General features: G+C 37.9%; 1 protein-coding gene across 3 annotated transcripts in view; it reads left to right on the top strand.

Annotated features, from left to right (window-relative positions):
* syt7a (synaptotagmin VIIa) overlaps positions 1 to 23,334 on the top strand; it is a 106,158-nt gene extending 82,824 nt beyond the window's left edge. For all 3 annotated transcript variants that reach the window (XM_044125346.1, XM_044125347.1, XM_044125345.1), the window contains 6 exons: positions 1,604 to 1,706; positions 4,755 to 5,022; positions 7,585 to 7,754; positions 8,120 to 8,234; positions 9,273 to 9,472; positions 10,655 to 23,334. In XM_044125346.1, the coding sequence (XP_043981281.1) occupies positions 1,604 to 1,706; positions 4,755 to 5,022; positions 7,585 to 7,754; positions 8,120 to 8,234; positions 9,273 to 9,472; positions 10,655 to 10,759 (961 nt within the window). In that variant the 3' untranslated portion in view covers positions 10,760 to 23,334. The remainder of the gene's footprint in view (positions 1 to 1,603; positions 1,707 to 4,754; positions 5,023 to 7,584; positions 7,755 to 8,119; positions 8,235 to 9,272; positions 9,473 to 10,654) is intronic.
* The last annotated feature ends 2,622 nt before the right edge of the window (positions 23,335 to 25,956 follow it).

Below are 25,956 nucleotides of genomic sequence, written 5' to 3' on the forward strand. Positions count from 1 at the left end.
GTTCCCACTCCACACTTTTAGAGTGTTGCTAAAATGCTGGAAAATCAGGCTAGTTTAAAAACAATTTGTAGCATCTGCTGAATTTTTGATGTCCTCTTTTGTAACACTCTAAATGTGCTCTTCCTATGTTCTTATTATTTGTCCCCTTTCATGGTTTTAGTGAAGTTATAGTTTTGAATGGTATATCACCATATTTCTCTTTCTATATCTCATATCTAAGTTATTTTAAACTCTCCGCATCAAAAAAGATGTTTCTTGTTCGCTTTATTCTGATGATCAATTGTATTTATTGTCTTTTCCTTTTTTTCTTTGTGCTCTCTCTCTCTCTCCTTTTAGCATGTTTGCTCCTTTGTCTTCTCTTAAATATATTGTCTGTAGCTCTGTTTTATTTTAATTTTTTTTCTTTTATTCTTTGATTCTTATCAGAACTGACAAAACTAAGCCTATCTTGTGTTTGCAGGCTTTCCTTCCTTCGTTCCCTATCTTTTCTTGCAGCTCTGTTTTTCTCTCTAACGTGGTGTTATGATCTCACTCTCTTTGGTTTTTGTTTTCATACTGTTCATGCTGGTAATACTTGCTATCTCTTCTAAAACAGATTTCTAAAAATCAGCTTGCTTGTGTATTTCTCTCCTTTTTTTGGTCTCCTTTTCTGTCTAAAGTCATTATTATTTGTGTCTCTTTGTAATTTGTGAATCTTATATCCATCTGCTAATTTTTTTCTCTTTCTCCATATTTCTGTCGTTGCTTGTTTGTCACTTAACTGTTTTTCAGTGTTCAACATCTTCATTTAAATGGACTGTTGTCTTAGGTGTCCATCAACCAGATCCTATGTATTTTCCTCTATTCATTTCTGTCCTCTCTCATGCTTGTTTTGTCTTATTTTTCTAATTTGATTTCCTCTTTGTAATTCCTATTTTCGTGATTTATGAACTTAGAGTTTTTGTTTTTTCTCCAAGTGTGTTTGGAACGGAATTAAATGTAACATCTATTAACATTTGTACCTCAGTGCCAACCATGCCAGTGAAGATCTCATGTCTCTTTTTTTATTTTTGTAAAATCAACTGTTTGTCGATGCAACTGAGAGATTTAAACATGCAATGTCTGTCCTCTATATGTTGCTATATGTGTTTGTCTGCGGTTTTTATATATTTATATGTATGCCATTATACGTGTGTATCATAAACTCTCAAAGGATTTGGGAAAACAATTTCATTTCTATTATTTTAAGATCATTGACTTTGTGCTTTTGTCTAAAAATGTGTTTATTATTTTGCTAGTGGAGGTTCTTTTCGAAGATGTACATAAATTTCTTATGAGTTACACCTCTCAGGTCTTGTGCCCCTCATTAATTTGTGGAATACCTGGCAGATTTTATTTGGCTTTTGTTAGCAATAGCTGTTTAAAAAACAAAACCTGTTCCGCTGTGAAGTGACATCAATCCGTAGTAAAACTGGGACTGAACAGATTATTTTAGAGAGGCAGTTTGCTGCTAAACAGGTGGAGGCTGGAATCCCTGTGGGCTCAAACGCTTTCTGTAGACGAATAAACTGCTCATTAATGTTTGAGCTGTTTTACGTTTGTCAACCTGATGTTTTGCTTGCAGGGGCAACAAGCCAGCAAACAGCCCCAAGGGTCACCCTCCTGATGCTGACGGGCACTCTTCTGTAACTGACCTGGCGAACTCGCTCACTGGAGACATGGTGATGGTAAGATGACCTAATCCACCTGACATCCTCCCTCGCTTCCTTCCTTCCTTCCCTCCTGCTTCAGGTCTTGATTTCCCACTCAAAATATGTGGCTAAAAGCCACATATTTTGTCATATGTGATTACTTATTATTATGAGTCTACTGCTTAAATAGGGGGAGGGAGAGGCAGTATTATTTAATATAAAGCTTTTTTTAGCTTTATATGATGTAATAATATTATACCCTCATCAAAAACCTATCTTGGAGTGTTGCTTGGATTTTTTCATCCATGTTTGAGAAATCCTTGACTCTCACAGGACAACCATTCAGTGGTGTCTGAACTCCTGCTCTACAAAGCACTGCCCATTTCCACAAACATTTGCCTCAGAGCTGTAAACTCCTCCAGACTAGTGGCAGCAGCAACTTGCAAACTCCTGGTGTAGCTGAGTGTAACTGTTACACATATAACAGGATATAAGATTGTGAATCTTATATCTCAGTCTCAGTCTAATACGCTTAAGAATGGTCCAAGTTTTTTATGTTTGATATGTACTGCATAGTTACTTGATTGTGCTATACAAATGGCACTATGTGCCTGGAAAAATACATAATGCCCCCTTTTAAACCTTTTTCCATACAAATCTCAGTAATTAATGTGACTAAAATGTTGATTGGAGTAATTTAATTCATGACATATATGAACATGAGTGTTTATTTCTGGCTAATGATTAGATTGAATGAGGAAAAAAATAATGTTTAATTGCAGAAATGCTAAACACAAAAACAGGAGGGCCCCATGGTTTGATGGTACAACAAAGAGACTACAGTCCTCGGTTCGATTCCTGGCCCTGGACCATTTGCTGCTTGTCTTCCCCTTCTGTTGCTGCTATTCCTCCTTAACATCTACTGTTGTAGAAAGGCCACCAGTGCCACAAAACCCTTTAAAAAACAGATAAGCTCTAGTGTTGGGCAGTAAATAACCTTTAGTGTTATTAAGTTCTGACTCATGCTGTTTTCAACCTAATCACTGATGTTTCGAATACGCAGTGAATTGACTTCTGTACACTCCTAAATCAATGTTTTTTTTATTTTTATTTTATTTTATATATATAGAGAGCCATGGGATCAACATTTTGCTACTTGTTACACATTGGATTTCTGTGAACCGTTACATTTATCACTTTTTTTAAGCACCAGCTTAACTTTGGTGTAAATAAAGAAATTAGTTGCATTGCCTTTGAGGGTGCATAACTTGGAACGAGCCAAGGTTTTACAAACCTCTGTGGCACATCACAACTCATCTGTTTTATGGCGTATGTCATCAATTTTATTCAGATGACAGTCAACTCAATTTTCTTATGAAATCCATAAATTCCAACAGTCTTGCAGATTTCACAGGTTTTCTTTCTGACAATTATTCCTTGGATTAACAAATTCATGCAATTTTTAAAATTTTCTTTCTTCAAATTTAGTCGTTACGGGTCATAAGTTTTTTTTGTGTTTTTAAAAGTAAGTGTTGTTAATTTATAAATCTATTAACACTCTGAAGCAAAGATCACAGGTGTCTTTATGGTGTTTTCATGCACATGTGCAGATTGCACTTGAGCATCCTTTATCAAGTGTATTTCACCCAAATTCCTTCAGTTGTTGTAAAATAATTTAGCTTGACTCATTGAGACAAAAAACATCTTTAACTCCTTACACTTGTTCCCTTTTGCTAGTTTTTTTTACAGCAACATTAGGAGATTAGTCCTAAATTACCTTTACTCTATGAACATTGGAGCATTGTCAGGAAAACATAGTCTTGTCAAACTATCATTCTAGAAAATGATTTTGATCATGGTTATAGGGCTAAATTGTTGTGTTTGTATAACTTATACTATACATATAGGCAATATTCAAATTTTATTGCTAATTTGCATTTACTTCCAGATAGATATAATTTGAGAAATACAATCATACATAGCCTATTAACTGTAGTTTAAGCAAAAGGGCAGGAAAAAAAGATTACTTTGTATTTTCAAACTTGGAATCTGCAAGCCAAAGCTTTGGAAATCCTGATTAGATCTCATTTGATTTGTTCTAAGACATGGAAAGCATTTAAGCTAAGTTATATTTGTCAAGATGAGTAAATAAAATCACGTTGTTCCAAGGTAATTCTTGTCACCAAGAGGAGTTGTGCTGCAAAGTCATTTTAAGTTTATAAGGCAGGTTGATCTAAAGCTGCCTCTGTAATGAGCGAGTCATAATAGAAAAAAATAACACACCAGCCGTTCCCACAGTGGCAATCAAGCAAGCCAAGTCATCCAAGGTGACTCATACTGTTTGACAAATTAGAGTTGAAATTCTCCCTCTTTCTGAAACCCATATTGATGAATCAGAAGTGAGCCTTTGTCATTTTAGTTTTGGATGAAAGGTTCAAAAGTACTATTTCAGGTAATTTTCTGAGCAACTCTTTGCATGCCAAACAGCACCTGAGTTCTTTCACAAAAAGGTTTACTGTAGTGCATGCTTCTTATCTCCCGATTGTTTTTCTATGTGGGAAGAAAAAAAAAAAAAACAAGTAGACAACAACGGTGTATAGTAGGAAAGGTTTCACGTGCAGAAAACTGACATTAGTCCATGTTTTACGTCTCACTGAAAGCTTTTTTCCTCCTCTTTCTCTATCTCTCTTGCTCTCTCTCTTTCCCTCTCTCTCTGGCTTTTATCAGATGTCTGCCTTTTAGTGCAGAGCAATGATAAAGCAGTCAGAGTGGCTGTGAGAGAGCACGGGTAGTCTAAAGCTCCATATCTTCAATCTGAGCACCTCCTGCCTCTTAAGTACATTAGTAAGGAAATTAAACTCTCAGAGTCTTCTTAACATCGCACCAATCTCTGTCTCTGAGCAGCTGCTCAAGCATGCCATGATCAAAATGTGACTCTGAAATCATTCCCCCTCACAGCTATTTTCTGTTGAGGTCTGGGTGATGCAGAAAGTCAGTGCCTTTAGGTCTGACTTGTACCTTGTGTGGCTCTTACTGGACACGTGATGGTTTCCGTTCATTGCTTTGTCTTTTGTGGCCTTGCAGTTGTCCCCAGGTTCGGAGGATGACGACGGTGAAGGGCCTGTCAGTGAAAAACTTGGTCGTATCCAGTTCAGCATAGGCTACAGCTTCCAGAATACAACCCTTACCGTCAAAGTTCTCAAGGGCCAGGACCTGCCAGCCAAGGATTTCTCCGGCACCTCGGACCCTTTCGTCAAAATCTACCTGCTGCCTGACAAGAAGCACAAGTTGGAAACCAAGGTCAAGAGGAAGAACCTCAACCCCCACTGGAATGAAACCTTCCTCTTTGAGGGTTTGTCATATTTCCAAGTTTTAAAGACCTGAAATGTAATGTTAATCCTACTGGATTCTGTAATTTTCTCTGGGTTTAAATGTGAATCTTAAAGGGAAAGTGTTACATAAAATTCACATTTTGCATGTTTTTAGGGTCTCAATTGCACAAAAATAAATCTTTAAAATATAAGTATAAAGTTTAATATAAAGTTAATGCAGAGGGGTGTGTGCAAGACTGACGTGACAGTCATAAATATAATATAACACCTGTTATGCACAAAAGGAGTCTTCATGAATCTTTGACTGTTGTCATGAAGTGTCATTTCGTAAATAATGACAGTTTAATGCAAAGTTGTACTAAAACTTGTGTAAAAAGTCCAGTAAAAGTGTCAACCTTGCATTAAAAGTGTAATTATTTACAGAATGACACTTTGAAGCAACATTCATAAATTCATGAAACATTCATGAAGACTCATTCACGTTCATAACAGGTATTATGTCACACCTCTTGATAATAAAATCTTATCGAAGATGCACCTTTGGTTAAAATTAGTACTGTGTCTATCTGAATATGTTTCCACCAAGCTGTAATTTAATAACATTCTTGCAGCTCAAACTCTGTCAGGTTGTAAAACTCTAAAGCTCTATTTATGTTTACTAACAAATTCCTGACTAGACTGATATCTGGGCTTTGACTTGGTCACTCCTTAACATTAACTTTGCTTTTTTTGAACCATTTTTTTTGTGAAGTTTTGCGTTATATTTGAGGTCGTTTTTCTAGTTTGGTTATAAACTCAGATCACATGAACTGACAATTTTATCCCTTGTGCCATCAGCTGAATTCCAGACTAGATTTGTAAGCTCTTTAGAATTCATTTATTTTTTCTTATTTGACATTCTTTGACATTCTGCCATGCAGTTTTGATTCGTAAGAAACCATGGAAGACATTTTGTAAAGCACACTCTCTTCTCTCTGAGCGCTGGAATCTTTAACTCCCTCAGATTCGACGTAGCTGTCTCTATGGCTTCTTGAACCAGTCTTTTTTTCCCGGTCACTCACTTTGTAAGGACAGCCAGCTCTAAATAGATTTAGACAAGTCCCAAACTCCTTCCATTTTTTTAAAAGATGAATTTAGTTCAACTCCGTGGGATGTACATCGAGTTAGAAATGTTTGTGATTTTTTTTCCAGACTTATAGTTTCCCGTTAAATAGCTATGCAAGTTTGTTTAAAAAGTATTAAGACTTACCAATCATATTGACTTTGAGAGCAGTTAAATATTTGATTTTTGAGATTTCTTTTATAATTATACGAGCACAATGAGATGGATCAAATCACACTTTTGTGATTAGACTGAGTCACTGTTGAAATATAAAAAATATATTCATCTAAATTTTGGGTAATTTTTTACCCTACATTGAGTTTTTATTAGATTTTTTCTCAATTTTCTGCTCTTTTATCTCAGGTAATTTCATCTGCAACATTTTATTTCAGCAACAGTTTTCTACCTGATTAAACAATCAAAGACCTTAAAATTACAAAGATAAATGAAATGCTCTTGTAGAGTAAGTGTATTGTTTGAGCACAGAGTTTTGAAACGAGCATCATTTTTGCTGTTAATACAGATTTTTTTTTTTATCAGTGTTTGTGTATTAGGGGGAAAAAAGTGGCAGAAATACTTAAATACTTTACTGTAACCTCTGTATCAAACAACAACAAAACTGATAATGAATTAATGTCTACAGAAAACATTACAAAAAAGGTAATCAATTTTAGTTATTTTATAAACTGTAGGAATAGTTATTGTTTGAGAGGAACTTTTTGTGTGAATATGTCACAGTTGTATTAAAAATGCACTTATTTTATTTTTCTTACACCATAAACAATAGCAACCTCAATCCTGTATATTTTAAACAGTCTGAATGTAGAACTAAGAAGCTGGCATTTTGAATAGAAATGTAAATATTGCGTTAATTTTCCAACTGTTAAGACACTGCAGTTTGCAGTTGATTTCTTTGCTTTTTTTCATCAAGTAATACAGAGATAAAGCGTATTTGCAGCAAGCTTGGCAGATTCCACAAAGACCTATTTCTCGATTGAAAAGGAGCTTTGTGTTAGTTGTGTGAAAACTCAATACCAAAGTGTGAAATTGGAGCAAGTTTTCTATTGATTAGACCTCCAGCCTAGAAACAGCAGACCAATATTCTGTCTTATTGTAATAATAATCATCATCTTGTAAGCTGCCGAGGCCGTTTGTCATCGGCAAAGACAAAAGTGCTTTTTACTTCTTGTAAGAGCATGTTTTTATAACTTTTGTGATGGGCTGAGTGTGAAATGACAAAATAGGGTGGAATATTCTCAAACCTTTTCCATACCTACAGCCCTTTAAGCTTGTATGCGATTAGTTTTGTGACAGGAGTACAGCTTATGCTCCACGCATTGGCATTTTTGTCATATTTTCCCCTGGAAGCATGTTGCACATTACTGTTCCCTCTGTACTGTCAGGAACATGCTTCTCACAATCTGCCACTTAGCTGTGCCTCTCCGCCCACAGTGTTATCTGCTTCCTGTGTCTGCTTTAGGCTTCCCTTACGAGAAGGTGAGAGAACGCACTCTCTACCTCCAGGTGTTGGACTACGACCGCTTCAGCAGGAACGACCCCATTGGAGAGGTGTCAATCCCCCTGAACAAGGTGGAACTAGGCCAGCTGAAGACCTTCTGGAAGGAGCTTAAGCCCTGCAGTGATGGCAGTGTAAGAGGGCCGTTAGACAGAACTACGGCTGATGCTCACTTTTAATCCCAGTGTAATTTGTTAAAGCAAGTGTGACACGTTTGGTCACAGCCTTCATCATGTTTGATGTGATTTTTGGGTGAGCAATGATCATAACTAAGCCAGCCCGGTCACTGGACCATCTGTATTTGGCACGTGGAGTTAGAGCAGAAAGGGCAGTGATGTAACATTGCACAACGAGGCAGTGAGTAATCTGGAGTTTGATATCCCCTGATGAAATCTGATCTTAGACCGGATGATTCACACTCCATTGTTTTTTTTTTTTGTTTTTTTTGTTTTTTTGTGTGTGTGCGTGTGTGTGTGTGTGTGTGTGTTCGTTTTTGCAGGGGAGACGAGGCGACCTGCTGGTGTCTCTCTGCTATAATCCCACTGCCAACACCATCACTGTGAACATCATCAAAGCACGCCACCTTAAAGCCATGGACATCGGGGGCACCTCGGGTAAAGTCTTTACTCTGTTTGTCTCGGTCTTAAATCTGTGTTTTTCAGTTTGGCACCTTTGCCTTGACTTTCAAAGTTTTGAGGTTTTAATTTGAATTTGTAATACAAGGTACTCACTGACTGGTCAACAGAGAAGGAAGAATACCTTGCTAAGAATTTCTTTACACTATTTTTCATATTACAGTGGCAGAAGGTCTGCTCACTTAAATTGAGCGCTTCTACAGAATTGTTCAAATCAAAGAAAGTACTTTTGGTGCACACCAATGTTTTCACATTAAGTGACAGAGGAAGTCAGCATTAGTCTTTACTGTTTGCACAGTAGGACTGATGAATGGTCACTGAGCTGCAGCTCTTTCTGCCTTTGTAAATTTACAGACTTTTATTTGGTAAAAGTCTATAATTCCTTTCTTTACATCTTCATGATAATGCCGTGCTTTGTGTTGGTCTGTCACGTAAAATTCCAATAAAATGCACTGACGGTTGTAATGTGACAAAATGTGGAAACAGTCAAGGCGTTTGAATACTTTGATACTCTGGTTACTGTCCTCTGTTCATAGTCACAGCAGGAAGGTGACATTACATCAAGCATATCTGTTGACCTCTATCTGCCTGTATATCTATGAGGATCTTGAATCTCCCAGCTAAATGTGCATCAGCGCACTCTGGTCTCTTCTGGTTAAAAAAACTTATCCAGTCCTGCTGTGACACGCTTTCTGTACAATATTATTTTTGGTAAAATTAGAGTTTCCTGCAGTTACTATTACCAGATATAAAATTGCTCTAGAATTTGCTGTATGAATCCCAAGCCCCATTTCCATAAATACTTCCTCATTTGTATGTTTGCTAGCTCAGGGAATAGGTTGACCTTGAGCTCAATCGAGGTCTCTGCTTCCCTGCTGCCTTTCCTGTCTATAACAATCAAGAGGGTAATTGCAAAGCTGACCCTGAAAGCAAAAAAAAAGAGAAAAAAAAAACATCCATAGGCATTTTCTTAGTTACCCTTGCGAAAACTTGTGGTCTTTTATGTCCTTTCTGCAGACCCTTACGTAAAGGTGTGGCTCATGCACAAGGACAAGCGTGTTGAGAAGAAGAAGACGCCGGTGATAAAGCGCTGTCTGAATCCAGTTTTCAACGAGTCCTTCCCCTTTGACGTCCCTGCCCATGTGCTGAGGGAGACTACCATCATCATCACCGTCATGGACAAGGACAGGCTTAGCCGTAACGATGTTATTGGCAAGGTAATTTATGACATAAGCTTCTGCAGGGAGTCTGCAGAGATTTTTAGATAGGTGTCATGGGTTAGCTCGGTCTGTTGAAGAATCGTAGAGTCAACAGTACTTGTGGGCCAAGAAAGTAAAATCAAATTAACCAGAATGACTTATTTTATTGTAATTTTTTTCTATAGGAAAGAAATATTATTCCGCGTAGTTCCAAAACTTAAGAGATTTTGCATGTTTACCCAAATTGTCCTGTTGTTAGACAAATCTGCTCTAAAAACAGGTTTTGGGTCACTTTTTTTCAAACTGCCTGCTGGATTTAGCAAAGCTTAATTGAATTCAATAAAATCTGATTTGGTTTCAGTGAGCTGACTTTTCAATCAAAGTCTCTGGATTGACACGGTTCTGCTTATTATAAAAGCTTGATTATAAAAAGATAAATACTTTGGATTATACTTTCTGCAAATCATCAATTCCCTTTGTGGGAGGGGTCAAATTTCTGCAAGCAGGGTGGCTGAATAGTGTAGAGGTACAGTTTCAAAAAAACTCCAACGTTGACCGCAAGGCCAAAGCTTCACTTTGCAGATTCCTTAGACAAGTCACACTTACAAGCTCAGATATCCAGTTGATGTTAAAATTACCTTAAGTCTCTAGATGGGGCCTTCTACTACTGTTAATGGTTAAATTTTGCTCTGAGTTAGGCAAATGTCACCCCTTGTGAACTTGAACAAACACTTTTGTCATGACAACCATGAAACTTTTAAGCAATTTGAATAGTTCTATTGAACGACACCAACCAGCTGTCTCCTCCTATGTGTATGAGTTAGCTTTAAGCTTGCAGATACTTAAAAACGTACAGAAGACTTAGAGTAGAAGCTACAACGCGCTTCTTTGTTTGAATACTGACTATTTCAACGTCTAGCTTCATTATTTTAGGCAACAATGGTATTAATAATGCAATGCCTATTAGTAATACAGCCTGTGAGTTAACAGGGAGAGCTATTAGTGCTTCAACTCACTGTTTTTTGACTTATTGCTGCTCTTCAGCAATAACTGATAGCAAATACCAACGTTTACCATCATGATACACGCGAAAACATTGACTTGGAAGAGATGGACCATACAGTGATATTTTTTTTAATGTTCTCAGTAGTTTACAAATTTTCATGAAGTGTGCATAATTGTTTCTTTCCCGTCTCTCAGATCTACCTGTCGTGGAAGAGCGGGCCAGCAGAAGTAAAGCATTGGAAGGACATGCTCGCTCGGCCGCGTACTAACGTCGCACAGTGGCACTCTCTTAAGGCCTGATTGCACCACCCAGCTTCCTCCATGGCCACTTCCCTTCTCCTACTTCCAGCCCCTCTTTCCTCTCCCTTACTCCCGCTCCCGTCCTTATGCACAAGACTGACTTGCTGCCAGGCTGCGAAACACGGGTACAATTAGCCATCTGCTCTCTTAAACCTTTAAACTCTTCTCTATTTTCTTTTAGAATCTCAATTTCCTCTTCCACTTCTCTCTAAATTTCTCTCCCCTTGTATGTTTTTTTCTGTCGCCACTTTGCCAATAGTCCCCCTGTTTCTGACTGTCTGTATGTCTGTCTTCCTGTCCTTATGCAATCGGCCCATGGAGGTCTAATGATCTGTTTATTTGTCGCTGCAGTCCCTGACCAGTTAAACAAGTTGGTATCTTAGAGAATCATAATTTGAACTCATTTAATATTGTTGTATAAATAGTACAGTTATACAATATAATACATAAGGCACTGTATGAACATACAAGTGGATGTCAGTAAATTACAACACCATTGTTTTGTTAACTTAGTGATTCAGCTCAAAAAGTGAAACTCACTGCATACCAAGTCAGCAAACTAGAGTATTATATATTTCCAGTCTTTATGTCTGTTCATTTTGATGACTGTGATGTACGGCTAATATGAACCCCAAATTCAGTTTCTCGTAGAAGTAGGTTATTACATAAGACCAATGAAAAAAAGTAATACAGCATTGTGGTGCTACAACATGTACTGTATGTACTCAATAATTGACTGGGGCCGCCAGCCTGTGGCTCTGCAGATGTGTGCGCCAGCCTTCAGTTTATCCTCATTGTTGGCTCTGGTGCCTCGACTATGTTTGAGCTTCAGACCAGGAGAGTTTGCAATTTTGCCATATTCTGCTAGAAAATAAAATCTGCATTTCTATAAACCTTGTCAGCAGAGTGAAACATGGAGTGCTCTAAAACCTTTTTGGTAAGCCTCTCTCCTGATGTTGGACTCTATAAAATACAATAGAACAACCTCAACTATCTTGAACTCTGTGCCTCTTCCCTTTATCTCCAGTCTCTGGGACCTTGATTTACCAATGAAAAATAAAATCTGCTTTTCTAATAAAAAGAGGACTTTGGACATGTCCTTTTTAAGAATTATTTGCCAGTGTCTTGCATTCAGCAGTGTCTTAACACAGGGAAGGTAACAGTTGCAGAATATATTTTGGAAATGACTGTGTGCAGTAACTTTTAAGACTCTGACTCCAGCCTCAGTCAATCCCTTGTGAGTCTCACCAAAAATCATACATGAGTTAGAATCCTCTCAAGGCTTCAGTTATCCCTGTTGCCTGTGCCAGATTTTCTGCCACCCTTTTCCCTTCCACTCAACTTTTCAATTAGCAGCACACTCTTGTGGTTTTCCACCTTTGTACAGAATGTCAGTTTCTGTCTGCTGCTATATTCAATTTATTTCAGAAACAGAAATTTGGGTTTTCATTAGTTGTAATCGGTAATGATCAAAATAAAGAGACATAAATGCCCCAAATATATGATCTTTGTAGCGAATCTCTATTAATTATTAATTTTATTAACTAATTAACTTTTCTGTGACGTTAGGATGCAACTGTACCCATCTTATGATTATAAATTTTAGCTATGTAGATTGGCAGGGTTTCACCTATGAACACTAGTTAACTATATTTTAGCCATATTCTGTCACCTGTTTCCCTGTTTCATTAGTCTTTTCATTGACCCTATTGTTCTCATTATTTGTCTCAAGTTTATTACATTTTTCTCTCATAGCAAACCTTTTCTCCTTTACTCAAGAATAGTTTAATGTTCAGCTGAAGTCTTTCAAAGTGATCGATAATAGGTTTGTGATGAAACAAGCTGAACTCAGGATGGATTTGTTCACACTCTTGTCTCTCCTCTTCCGTCTATTCTCCTCTCTGTACTCTTTTTTTTTTCCTCTTCTCTTCCTTCTGGCACAATATTAGTGACTTACTTTTCCCCACCACTCCTCTCACAACAACCCTCTTTCTGGAGCCTTCCTTGTCGTCTGTGTGCTGTGGGTGCTGTGTTGTAGCTCCAACAAAAATAGAGATTAAAAAAAGCAACTAAACTTTCCAAAGCTGGGAAAAGAGGGGACACAAACTTGTGACATGGATCTGTCCCGATTTTTCCAGAAAGAAAAAAAAAAGACACGGAGAGAGAAAAAAGAAGATGAAATCCTAGGATGTCACTTTTCATGCATCACCAACCGAGGGAACTAATTGAAATCTTCCAATGTTCACAGAAAAATCGAGGGTTAGAGCAAAGTTTGTGCACATGGATTCAGCTGTGTGCACACACTTCTCTTCTTCCTGTGCTCTTCTGTCATGCTGGTGGGTGTCCACTTCCAGCAGGTTGGACTGTATAGTTAGACTGCTGTGTTAATGTATGCCTTCTGCCAGTTGAGTGTGCATTTACAGGAGCAGCACACTGAACTTTACAGAAATCTTCTTCTCTTTTCTCTTTCTTCTCTTGCGCTCTTCTTGCTCTTCTTACTGCCATTGTTTCCCCATCCTCTACTGCCCTGCCTTCTGAACGAGGGCACGGGGAAGTTCATTTTGCACTTTTTTGAAAATGTAATAAAAATAATAATGATGATTATAATTTTTGATGACGATGATGGTGATGATTATAGCTGTGGTGAAAATCAAGGGAGGAGAATCTGGAAGGGTTGGTTGCAGTCAGGGGGGGAGAGGAGACGTCTGCTTGGTGTTTTCAGGGTTTGGAGTTGAAGCGGAGGACACAGAGGATGCAGGGCTCTCATCCTCTTCTTGGTCTTTTTTGTGTTTTTTTGTTTTTTTTTCTTATTCTCAGAGTACTTATGTGTGCTTGTGTGTGTATTTGGAAGGAAACTGCAGGACTCCTGGTGGGAGTCCACTGATGTTTGAAATGTCAGGCTGGGATGGAGATTCAAGGCACGTTTGCTTGTCTCATGGAGACTGGCCAGCACAACAGTGCTATTACACAATGTGTCGATTAACATCAAGCTTGTCAGAGCTGAAAGCCACAGCCTGCACATTGTTATTCTGAATGAGTCCAAAAGAGAACAGTTTTTATATATAAGTATATATAGCGACAAGAAAAGGCAGTTCTTAACCATGTTCTGAATTTTAGTTGCAATTCATAGGAATTATAAATGACGGACAGTGTGTGCAATATTAGATGATTGACTTGTCTGCCTCTATAAGATACTGCAGGAGTGGATTAGATGTTATCTAATGCAGTAATAGTTGCCCAGTTTGTCAGAAACATTCAGCTTAGCTTCATACCTGTGGAAATAAAGCTGTCATAAAGCAGCAACAATAAAACTTAATTAGATGCTCAGTAATTAGATGCTCATAGATATCTCTGCTCTGTCTTAGTTTGCTGTTTATCCCAGTTGTTTGCAGTTCACCTTTAAAACACTCTTGTAAAGTTTTGCATTTAATTCTGTCCCAGGGTTTCCCTTTAGCAGTCCCTAATCTTTCTACACCTTGGCACTTTATTCAGGAAGTAGCTAAAATATTTAGCTGAATTATCAGTACTGTGTTTTTCAATTAATTAAAATTTAATGGCAAATGTACCCTAATGCAAATACATCTATTTAAACATATTTAAATTTCCAGTATAATATAATAGCTTTCTAAACCAAAAGTATGTACCAGAAATTACTTGAATTGAGTTATATAAAGCTCATTGAAGTAAGAAAACCTACTTAAATAAGAAGACTCAAATCACTGTATATTACTGTATAATACCTACTTATGTCAAAGTGTCAAATACTGAAGCACCTCAATGTTTCATTGGGGTAAGATATAAGTAAGTAAGTAAATTCAGCTTTATTTATTTATCATATTTTCACACAAATGTCACAAAGTGTATCATAAAAAGGGTAATTTTAATAAACCACACAGAAGTGTACAATACAGAAGCCAAAACACAACCCAATCATCTTGTGACAATCTATTATAAATAAAAGAAAAACCTAATTTTGTCTATGTTCTTAAGGACAAAGAAATAAAATGCTTTAAACTTTACATCATAACAGTTATGGAGAATGTAGACTATTTTGAAAGTGTTAATTCTGCTGTGATTATTAACAATTAGTAACAGCAATACCAAATAAAATATAAAGGAAGATTTCAAATTAAAAACTATAGCGGTTATTTGGCTGATAAAAAATGGTAAATCAGAAAATATAAATTTTTCACTTTTGATTTGCAAGCACAGCTGTTTGTTGTTTCTCTTTTGTTTCCATGTTTACAGGCTATAAGACAATTTCCATTAACCTTTCTCCAAATCAACACAGAAAACTAGGAAACCCTACGCCATTAAATGTAGGCTTACTTGCTATAATAGTAAGTCTGTATAAGCAAATCCAAGACTTAATCTATATAAATACTATTTTTTGAGTATATCTATGTAACAATATTGAAAGATGATGCGATTATTTTAATATTGTAAAACCTTTTTTCCTGGAAGTCATCTATCTGCATATATGGATGATCTACTATTATATATCTCATAAACTTTGAAATATGCCGATATTGGAACAGTAATTTGAGTATGAACAACTATTAAAGCTGATGCAATTTTTATGGAGTTACTGTTCTAATTTCCTGTATCTGCTGACTGTGCTGCCATCCTAATGATAGTTTACTCTTGAGAAGGGACAAATAGTGAGGCAGTTAGTTTGGTTGTGTATTTTTTTATTTTTATTATTTCCATTACTTTAAAAATTAAAAACAAATTTGGTCTTTATTCTTAAACTAGGAAAATGTAATGCAATAAAATTGTGTTTTTGCTGTTTGAGAATATTGATCAAGTTTCATCTTCCCTTACAGACTAGGAAACCAAACAGCAGCTATAAAGAAAGAAGCATTTACTGCATGTTTTAATACCCAAACAGTAGGAGGTTTCCCTATCTGCGTTTATTTTATTAGCAATTGCTTCCCACCACCTTGTGTTCAGTTTCCAAGGTAACCAAGTGCTTGATTGCTTAATGGTTTGTGACAGTCCTCTTGAATTATGTTTACTATTCAAGATGTAATGCAGATATCGGCCACAGCATTTGAATATAGTTTTTTTTCCCTTGCCCCCCATCTTCTTTGTTGCCGATGCAGAAGGATGTTAGTTAGTAGCATTAATACTTCATCAATATGTGCAGGAAACTTGTTTTTCTTTTTGTCTATGTCTATAGTGATGTCTCTAGATTAGTTTGCTTTAGAGATGAGCAACTGGATGAAACATATTTAGATGAGATGATAAAGAAAAGCACAGCAGACTGATCTTTGTGGGTGTAAATGTTCAAGAAGCTGTCTCCCCACATTTCTTGGGCTAACAGTTACTCACCAGTCCAACTAGTTGTTAGCTTAATTCCTTCTCAAATCTCTTCTTGATTCTCTACACTGAGATTCTTCTAATTTCTACTTAATTTGAAACCCACTGTGTAAAGACTGCTTAATAAGCGAGTCCATACATAGCACAGCTTCTGCTAACTCTGCTTTTTTATCTCTTTTGATTCACACTAAAGATGGTGTCAGCATACAACTGTGCAGTTGTAAACTGGCCAGCACTGTATAACTCCTCCTCATGAGTGTCGGTAAGCTTTTCTGGACAGCATGCGGTGTGCCGAGTATGTTCTGGGCACTGTCTTTCATGTGGGCCTCAGTGCTGGCTGCTGTGATGCACTGATCCAGTCCAGTGCCCTTCAGAACAATTGGCCATCCATGGAACAGGGCTCACTGTTTTGACAGCCAGTGCCTGCAGTGTCACAGCACATTACACTCCCATTAGGTGGTCAGAAAGGAGCAATATCTGCTTCCTTGAACCTGGGGGGGTTCACTATTTGCAAAAATAACTCTGGCTAAGAAAAAAGAGATATGGAGCAGTTTTATAACTCACATGCGTGCAAGTAAAAGTCTTGTCACCCATCCGTTAGCTTGGTCAGCTTTATCTTTGCTAATATAGGAGCTTTTCCCAGCTAGAATTAGGCAAGGGAGTGAGTACACCCTGAACAGGTGCCAAGACCATCACAAGGCTAACACAAGGACAGCCAATGCCTAACAATGGATGTTTGTGGACATCAGGTGACATCAGGCCCCCAGGTGACCAGCAGTCCCTTTTTCCAGTTATCTGTCAATGCAAACCGCTGCTCCACCTGGCTTGTCAGGTAAAGACAGAAACTAATCAGTGTAATCACTCCTGAAGGTGTGAAAACACTTTCTGGACCTATTAAGTCATCAGTTTTTCGGCCATTTCCCTTTAACTGAGTTACATATTATTCAGAAGGCTGAGCTACAGGGCTTTATAAAGTAGTCCTCAGTCACCCTGTGAGCTTGGAGATACGCTGTTATTTTTATAACATGAGGCAGATTGTGAAGTCACTCATCCTTGAAAATAGACTGCTGAGAAGACTTTTGGACTTCTAGAAGTCTAAGCTCTGCTCTTTAATCCAGATGACCTCCTGAATAAAAAAAATATTGGTCAGTGTTGGCAGGATGTATAAATAACTTATCTGGAAATTTCATAACTTTTCTTTTGACCACAAACTGATCCTTCACCTTTATGATTAATGGTATCTTTATAGTTTAAAAGAAACTGTTGCTTATTTTTTTAGGAAGCGTAGCCGTCATCTCAGACCTGGATATTTATGAGGATTACTTGTATAAAATGAGATACAGCTAAGTTTCCTTTAGTGGTTAAAATAGAAGAAGCATTGATGCTCTCAGTTGTGACTACTCTTAAATGTTTGACTCTGAAAAATTGTGAGGGAAAATGCTGTGTGTTTGCTATAATGCCTGTTCCCTCATGGTATATTTCGTTTGACAACAGTCTAAATCCTTCAGAAAGCTTTTATCTGTAAAATAATAAGAATCCCCTAATTTATCTTTGTTTTCTGCCATCAACTCAACAACCAAAACGCTAAAATGGATGGAAAGTTTAAATCTAAACATATGGAGACGTTACCAAATACCACTTTTTAATTGCACTGCCACCTCTCTCACACCTCTAAATGTGTTGCGCTTTCTTGGCACCAACAATGTCAGGAGTGACCTTCAGCAAGCCAGGGCTCATGAATATACCAAAAGAGGATTACAGATGTTCCCAATCAAGACCCCCCCCCCCCCCCACACCCCCAGACACGGGGTCCAATTGGTGTGTTTGTTCAGCCTCAGTGCTGTCTCTCATCATTATATTCAATTCCTAGGAGAACCAATGAACAGGTTCTGGTGTGTGCCTGAGTAAAAAAACTTTACTACATTTCCCTGTAAGTTTATGTTCTTTTTCTGCAATAAGTAGACTTTTTGTCTCTAAAACCCTTCCCAGACCTGTATTGTCACCTGTAGTCACGATGTGTAAAAGCTTTAAAATAGATTAATCTTTTACTTCTCTGATTGACAAATATTGAAAAATCTAATATTTAATTTTAGAACATTTTCTAAGTGTATAAAGCAAGGTCTCTTTTTAAAATCTAATTGTATTATGTTCTCTCTTTTAAACTACATAGTCTCTCTAGATTTGGTTCACTACATAGGCTCGGGGACTGGAATGATGATGGTAGAAATGCTTATTGTATTTTAAACCATTATTATATCATAAGCCCAAATTTGAACCCGTTTTCAGATTTCTGGCAGGACCCACCAAACTTAACTTTTAAATGTTCTGGTATTTCAAGCAGTTCCAAGTGGGTTTTTGAAGACAAACAGGAACCCGCCATCACAAAACTGCCATACTTAACAGTGAGCCTGAGGCACGTTACCTCACATTCACCTTTTGTTTCATGGCGGGTCAACCTGGAATGTTTGCTGCAGAAAAATCTTGCTCTCAATTTGAAATTTGGCACAGACAATCATAGTTCCCCAAAGATGATCCTAGCTGACTTATTTATAGCTTTCTTAAAATTAAATAAATCCATGTCTGAATTTTAATATCTTGACATGCTATTTTGTACATTTCCAGGCATTTTAAAAAGTTGAATTATATTTACTAAACTTATATAATTAGCTTAAACCTCTCTCTACTGAAGAGGTCCTACCTGTTCCTTATGTTCCCTTGAGATTTATGATGGTGTTTGTCCTTGTCTCATTCCTCCTTCCCTTAATTTTCCATCGTAGTTTTCCTTGATGGATTTCTTAAGTTAGGCATCAGTGACTCACTCTATTGGAAAGGTGCCTGCTCTGCTGTAGTCTTTGCTAAATTAAATTAGGGTTGTTCTTTCTCTTGGAGACCTTAATGTCTGTGTGTGGATTAAAGTGAGGCTGTGGTAATCCCATCCTGGAGGAACATCTTGGCTGCCTGTGCTTTATTCTGCTGAATCATGTTGTGACACCTGAGTAAGTTCAGGAGTCACCTGGCTCACCTTCGCTGTTTGTCTGTGCGTTCGTCCTGCCCTGCACCGACAGACCTCTCCTCTCCCTCCGACTCACCCTTTCAATTGTTTTAAGCATCTGGTGAAAACCAGTGTGACTCCTTCCATTCAGGGTTGTATGAATAGTAACAACACGAATATGAAAAACAACAACGAGTAATAATTTTCTTTCTGTTCACATTTGACTGTTGGTTAGTGTGTACTTGGTGTTCTTGTGTTTTTATTTCTTTACAGAGCATTGTGAAGAATAATTATTTTTTTCCTTTTTGTTTTTTAAAAGACTTTATGTAAATATTGTTGGTGAAAATTAACATTTATTGTACTCCGAGTTTTCATTTGTCACTCAAGGCGATGAAGAAAACAACGATACACATGAATAACAATGGTGATGTTGATGATGATGACGATGAAGCTGATTATACCTGCCCTTCTTGAATAAGGGCTTTTGATGTCTGCTGTATTTTTGTTGGGGGCGTCGTGAGGTCAAGGCAAGACAAGCGACGGGGAAGGAGTGGTACCCGACACATCCCAGGTTCTTTGTAGCAACACTGCCACAAGTCCCAGAATACACACAGGTAACTCAAGGCGACACAAATTGTAGCCATGAAGCATCATTGCATTCTTACATTCTTTGCAGTGTGTGAGAACAACACACACCTCCTTGTTGAGTCACTCCGACCCAGTCGCTTGGCATCACATCCCCCCCCGTCAGCTTACAGGCTCTGGGATTTACTGAAATGCCATTGTGTTAGATGGGATTGACCCTGTCCTGACACTCATGATGCCTTGCTCATTGAATTTGGAGTCATTATTGATGTGTAGGGAGCCATACATAAGGATGGGCCTGGCTTCCATCATCCTATAGCAACAAGGGTAATTTGCATGCATGTTTTAGTTCCCAAGTGGGCTGATGTGAACTTGCCAAATAACCGGCTTGTCGGTTGCTTGGTTTTTTGCAAGAGCTCTCAAACGCCAGCAAGGACAGTCCAGGATTAGAGAGACAGCCAAACTATAAACTGCCATATTGTGATGTAAAAAAAAACTCATATAACAATACTTGCACCATCTTTCCTCTTTAAAACAGATTTTAGCTGTGCCATATAACAACATATCCCTTCGTTTTCTCCAGGACTCATCTGCAACATGCTGTTAGATGTTAAATCATGTATTAGTTGTAACTTCAGAGAATGCTGAAGGAGCTTTTCTGTGCCGATTGATCATTAAGTAGTAAGGATATAAAGTGATGTCACACTGTGTGTGAAAGAGAGGAGTTGGTGTTGCATAGTTCTGCAATTTAACAAGATTTTGGAAATGTGTCAAAACATCTCAAAATATCTTTGCACTTTGAGCTTAGCACAATTAGTAAGATTAGCTCACTTAACTTTGCAAACTATGAATGGTTATCATGTGTGCTCGCTGAAGACTGAGCAAAAACTGTGAAGACTACCAATTCAGCATGTTCCCCGACAGACAGAATTGAATTAAAACAGAGCTATTTTGCTGCAATGCATCCAGCCTTGCTTTTAAAATGTTGGTGCCTCATGTGACTTCATTTTTAAATGCCTCATCTGTGCTGAAAACAGCTAACTTTGCTCAGTAACAACTTCCAAACCAAAGAGAGTTTTTGTCAGTCTGACATGTTGGCGCCTGTGTTTTCTGAGCCTAAAAAAGATTGGATTTTCAAGTCAATCAGTCACCGCTAAGAGTTGAATAAGTGTAAAATTTTAATTCTGGCCGCTAGATGATTTCTCGGTGCAACGCTGCAATTTATTCTCTTTGGAATAAATGAGGAATCAAAATGCACTTTTATTTATGTTCAAAGCATGCTATGACTTTGTAAAACATTGGTAAAATCAGGTTTGTGGTCAACTACCATAAATCCTACTTTGTCAGATTTTTTTATATGCTGCACCCTCATGTTTCAGGCCCAGCATCCGCACAGTGCAGCAGCGGAGCTGATCAGTTTCAGGTTTCTTTGAGGAGCGTCTCTGACCTGACATGGTTTAGCAGATACTGCCAGCAGCTGAATCCAGGAAAGACAGTGGATACAGTTCTACCTTCATCTGTAATACCACCCCTCTGAGGGAGTCCCACAGGGACGCTGAAGCTCCACCACGCTAACCAAAAATAAAGCCCAGCTACTTTCCCCTCCAAACTCGATCTGATGCTGATTGTGAATGAGATGCAGGCTGAGCGGCGTCTAAATCCTGCCATTTATACAGAGATTTTTAAATCAGGGAGGTAATAAGCAATACTCTTAACTGACCTACTGAATCTAAACTGAGAGGGGTTTTATTTTTGCATTGAGGGATGTCAAGGGTAACACTCCTGCTTTTTGGTTGGGTTTTTAACTCCTTTCTCCACTTGCCTTGGCCCACCTCTTCAACAAAGAGTGCTCTAACTTTAAACACAATTGTGATGTGTACAATCTGATTCCATGTATTTATTTATGCATTTTTCTTTTGCCAACTTTGTATAGTGTACAAATATCTATAAATATACAAACCATGACAGTACTGTATAGATTTTAGCTGCCTGGTAAGGTTAATAGTATATACTTGGTAGACTAAAAGAAAAAGCGTAGAGCTGTTCAAAAGCCAGATACTGAGAAAAAAAAGATTGCTTTCTGTAAGACCCGTTACCACTGGCTCTTTTTTATATTCTAAGTTTCTGCTTTCTTTTTTCATTGTAGCCAGTGGGATTTTTTTTGTCCATTTGTTTTGCTTTTGGTTTTTTTGGGGTTTTTCTTTTTTTTGACAAGACACAGCAAGGTTCTGGCAGCCAGGAGAGCGCAGTGGAACGCAGACTGGAACCCTGTGCAGTTGTGAGTGTTTTTAGGTGTGCGTCCGTCCATCGTAGTGCTTAGTGCTCTTTGTGCAGTGCCTCCCTCCTCCCTCTTTTTCTCTTACGCAGATTGCTCGCTAAGATGCAGGATGATTGTGTTTGCTGAGGCTAGCTGATGCCCTCCTCCTTTCTCTTTTTTTATCCTCACATCCGCTCTGTTTCTTCATTACACCGCTTAGTTTTAATCCTCCACTAAGTATAGATTTCCACTTCCTCTGCTCGATTGTTCATTTACTATCCCATTCAGATGATAATGCGCACACCACCAGAGTCTAATTTCCTGGTAATCCATTCCATCCCCCATCATCTATCCTGGATTCTTTGTCCATTAGGATCTCCCATTTGTCACCCTCCATGTTACTTTTTCTATAGAGCTCTGTGGACCAGAGAATAAACAAAAAAAAGAGGAGATCCATGTTCCTCATCCCAAGTCAAGCCTCATCACTACAACTCTGAGGAGATGGAACAGAATCAGCTCAGCATGCAGCAACACAAAGCAGCCATATTAAAGTCAAGCACAGATGTGAGAGTTTATGTTGTGGCGGCTTCACTGCTGCCTGTTTGTAGCAAGAGCGAGAGGAAAAAAAAAAACGCCTTAAAGATCGGACCAACCACACATATAGATACTGGGATGTGTACATTTGTGGAAACCCTCCCTTTTTCTGCACCACTTTTATTACTTGGTATTCCAGTGTGTTGCTTGGTTGCTTTGTACATATCTGTGTAGTACTTCTGTTGATGTCCTCGTACTGGTATAGTAAAGGGTTCTTACTGGGTGGCCTCGGCTGACGCCCTCCCTCTCCTGTTCTCGTCTCATTCTCCTTAAACGAAAACTTCAAACATTCCATTTGAACCTGAACCAAACAGCTACTAAAGATGATTGGATCTCACTAGGAGCTAAAGAGAAAGGACCAAACTGCAGACGTCTCTCACTGGAGCCATGATAATAACCGAGACGCCTTGGTCACGTCCCTCTGAGGGCCGCAGAACCTCCACTCATCTGCACGCGACTCTCTGCTTCTTCCAACCCACCTCCTCTCTGGTCTGCCCTGGTTTGGAACAGAAGGGTGAGACAGAGGGACCGGGTCGGGAGAGCCCTGGGAGGCAGCGGAGAGCTGCGTCTCTGCGGTCGCGCCCAGCAAAGGGAGGGAGGGCGTCTCAGGGCGGAGCTCAGTAGCACTTTGGTTTTGCGTTCCATGTTTATTTTTTTCAGCCTCTCCTGTTTTTTGGGCCGAGCGGACTGTGATCTTACTGGGTTTTGTTTTTGTTTTTCTGTGTTCTCGCTCTCCTCCACTCATCAGTGTTACAGTGTGCTGGGTGGACGGAGCCTTGGAGCTGAGCTCTGATGTTGTTCCATATTAAAGAATCATTTTTGCTACACTTGTGTTCAGAGCCTCATTGGTCTGTCTTGTCGTCCTTTACTTCGGTATACTGTAACCAGGGCTACACTGCATGGCGAGAACATTATACCTGCTTAATATCTTGTTCTGTAACCAGTAATTATCCTGTTTCTGCACCTGAAAGCAGCTGATTATCTGATCGTTTAATCTGCAACCGTTTTGATTGTTCATTAAACATTTAATCACCTCAATTTCAAGCATTTTCGTCAGCCTGATGCATCCCAACAACTACAAAATGTCATTAATGTTTGAATAAATATTAAAGGCCAATAGAGGATTTACTAATAAAGATTCTAAGTCAATTAAAGTAAATCTGCTGTTGTACTATGAAGTGTATCCATACACTTCATAACATGATTTTTCAAAATCTCGTGATCATTTGTGCATTTCTATGCAGCTCCTTCATTCAATGATTTCCAGAACCCAGTGCTACGATTACAGCTGCAAGGTTATCACAATTCAAAAACTTGATGTTCATAAGAAAAATTCTTGAAACATTTTTCAACATGCCTGGCAACATTTTTGAAGGCAGAGGATTCTTGCTGAAGTAGATAAGAAAATTTTAATTCAGCATGATTGTGTTTTAATTTTCTTAATGAGGGCAAAACCAATACATGGTAGGTAATTCAGCACCAATTTTGAAAAAGGAAAAAAGAAATGAAAATGTCTCTTTCTTACATATCAAACCAGTAGGCAACACTGGAAAATGTGTCAATGTATTATACAGAACTTGGTATCTTGATTTAATTGTGCAGTGAATTGGGAGGAAGATCTTTTTGAAGGTGTAGGAGGAATCTGGTCCACAAGAAAAAAGGTTCATTTCAATGTAAACGTGAATCTGGGACATTAAAATGTTATTTTTACAGGACATTTATGGAAATCTGGTCAATGCAGTTGGTGGAACTCAGAGTAACTTAAGACCATTTTGCATAACTAAAGACAGAAATCTTTGCCAATTTTTCTTTAAGTTGGTTGAATAGAGAGCATCTACTGAAATTTTCTAGTCTTGCCATAAATTCTCAACTGGATTTATACCTGGACTTTGACTGGGCCATGCTAAGACATGAATATGACTCGATTGATGCCAATCCATCGTAGGTCTGGCTACATGTTTAGGGCTGTCATGTTGAAAGCATTTGAATCATTTGACCAGTCTCTTTTATTCTTAGTGTTTGTGGAAACAGGAACACTATAGATGACACCCAAACAATGGCCTTTTTATTTTTATAAAGGTCAGGTTTGTGCATGACTAACAGATGTTTTATCAACAGATTCATTCACTTGAGCTCTCTTTTCAATGTATTTTATTTAAGGAGGTCACATTTTTAAATTTGTATTTTGAAAAATAAATTATAGATCTATTTTCTTTCACAATTATGAATATGTTTTGAAACCCTGAGACTGAAAATCTACAATTTAAAATTTCTGGCTCTCTTCTGGATCACACAAAATGAGCTGTCTGCTAATTTCACTGCACATTGACACAATTAGCTTTTCTAACAGGTTCCCTTGTATGATTGGCTAAATGGTACAAAGTCAATCTAAGCAAACTGAAAGGGCAAAAAAAGAACCTAATTTAGCTCCGCTACTTTTAGTTGCAAAGACCTGCCTTTAATGGACTCCTATTTTAAAAATCACCATAATCTTTTTTGAACATAAATTAAGATTGTGAACAATAGAGAACACCTTTATTAGTAAGATAGATAGGTCAGTAAAGTGTTATTTGATTCAATACATTCCGAAAGAAACCCTCCACCGTGAACTCCTCCAATCAAAAATCTTTTCATCATGGTACTAAAAGTGTAACAAATATCTATATACAGCTCCTTGCAGAAATGTGTATCCTTTTTGAAGCCTAACAGAGTTTTTTGTAATGTTATAATAAAGTTTATTTTATTTTATTAGAATTCACAATTATGCACATCTTTGTGTTGGTCTGCAACATCAAATCCTCCAAATTATTTAGTTTTATTGTCACAAAATGAAGACAAAGTTTAAGATATATGAATAATTTTGCATGTCTCTGCATTCTTGCAAATAAATCTGTTACTGATGGTTCCGAAAGTGATGTTTGGAGGAAAATCGGTTTGATTTAATGGGGACTGTTGTGAAAGGTTTTAACATCATTTGCTGAAGGAAATGGGATTTTGCAAAGGTTGTTTTAGCCTTCAAGACCAATTAAAAATGTGTGGTGGACAGCTTTGGCTCTGAGCAACATATTAGTCAGCATGAAAGAAAATGAATCACACAGTTTCATCCTGTAGTCTGGAGAAAACTTTCCTCCTTTTTAAGAGGTGATGGGAAATTATCTTTGTAATTGGGGTTGAATTATTTTGCAAGTCTATTTTTTTTTCTTCAGGAGCATCTCAGTCATCTGTGCACTTCAAGTTCCACTGACGTGTGTCAAAATATCTCCCTTGTAGATGTTAGAAATGCTGTTGTTTTCACTCGAAATGTCTTATTTCATGCCTTAATTTTCCACACTACATTTAAGTTACCCTCCACATATTCACCAAAGCTGAGTGGAACGTAGAATGGAAAAAGATGACAGTGCAATTTGCTCCAAACCATGCATGGAAGATTTGTCCATTAAGTACAGA

The sequence above is a fragment of the Gambusia affinis genome, linkage group LG08 (assembly GCF_019740435.1).
Source record: "Gambusia affinis linkage group LG08, SWU_Gaff_1.0, whole genome shotgun sequence".
Lineage (NCBI taxonomy): Eukaryota > Metazoa > Chordata > Actinopteri > Cyprinodontiformes > Poeciliidae > Gambusia > Gambusia affinis.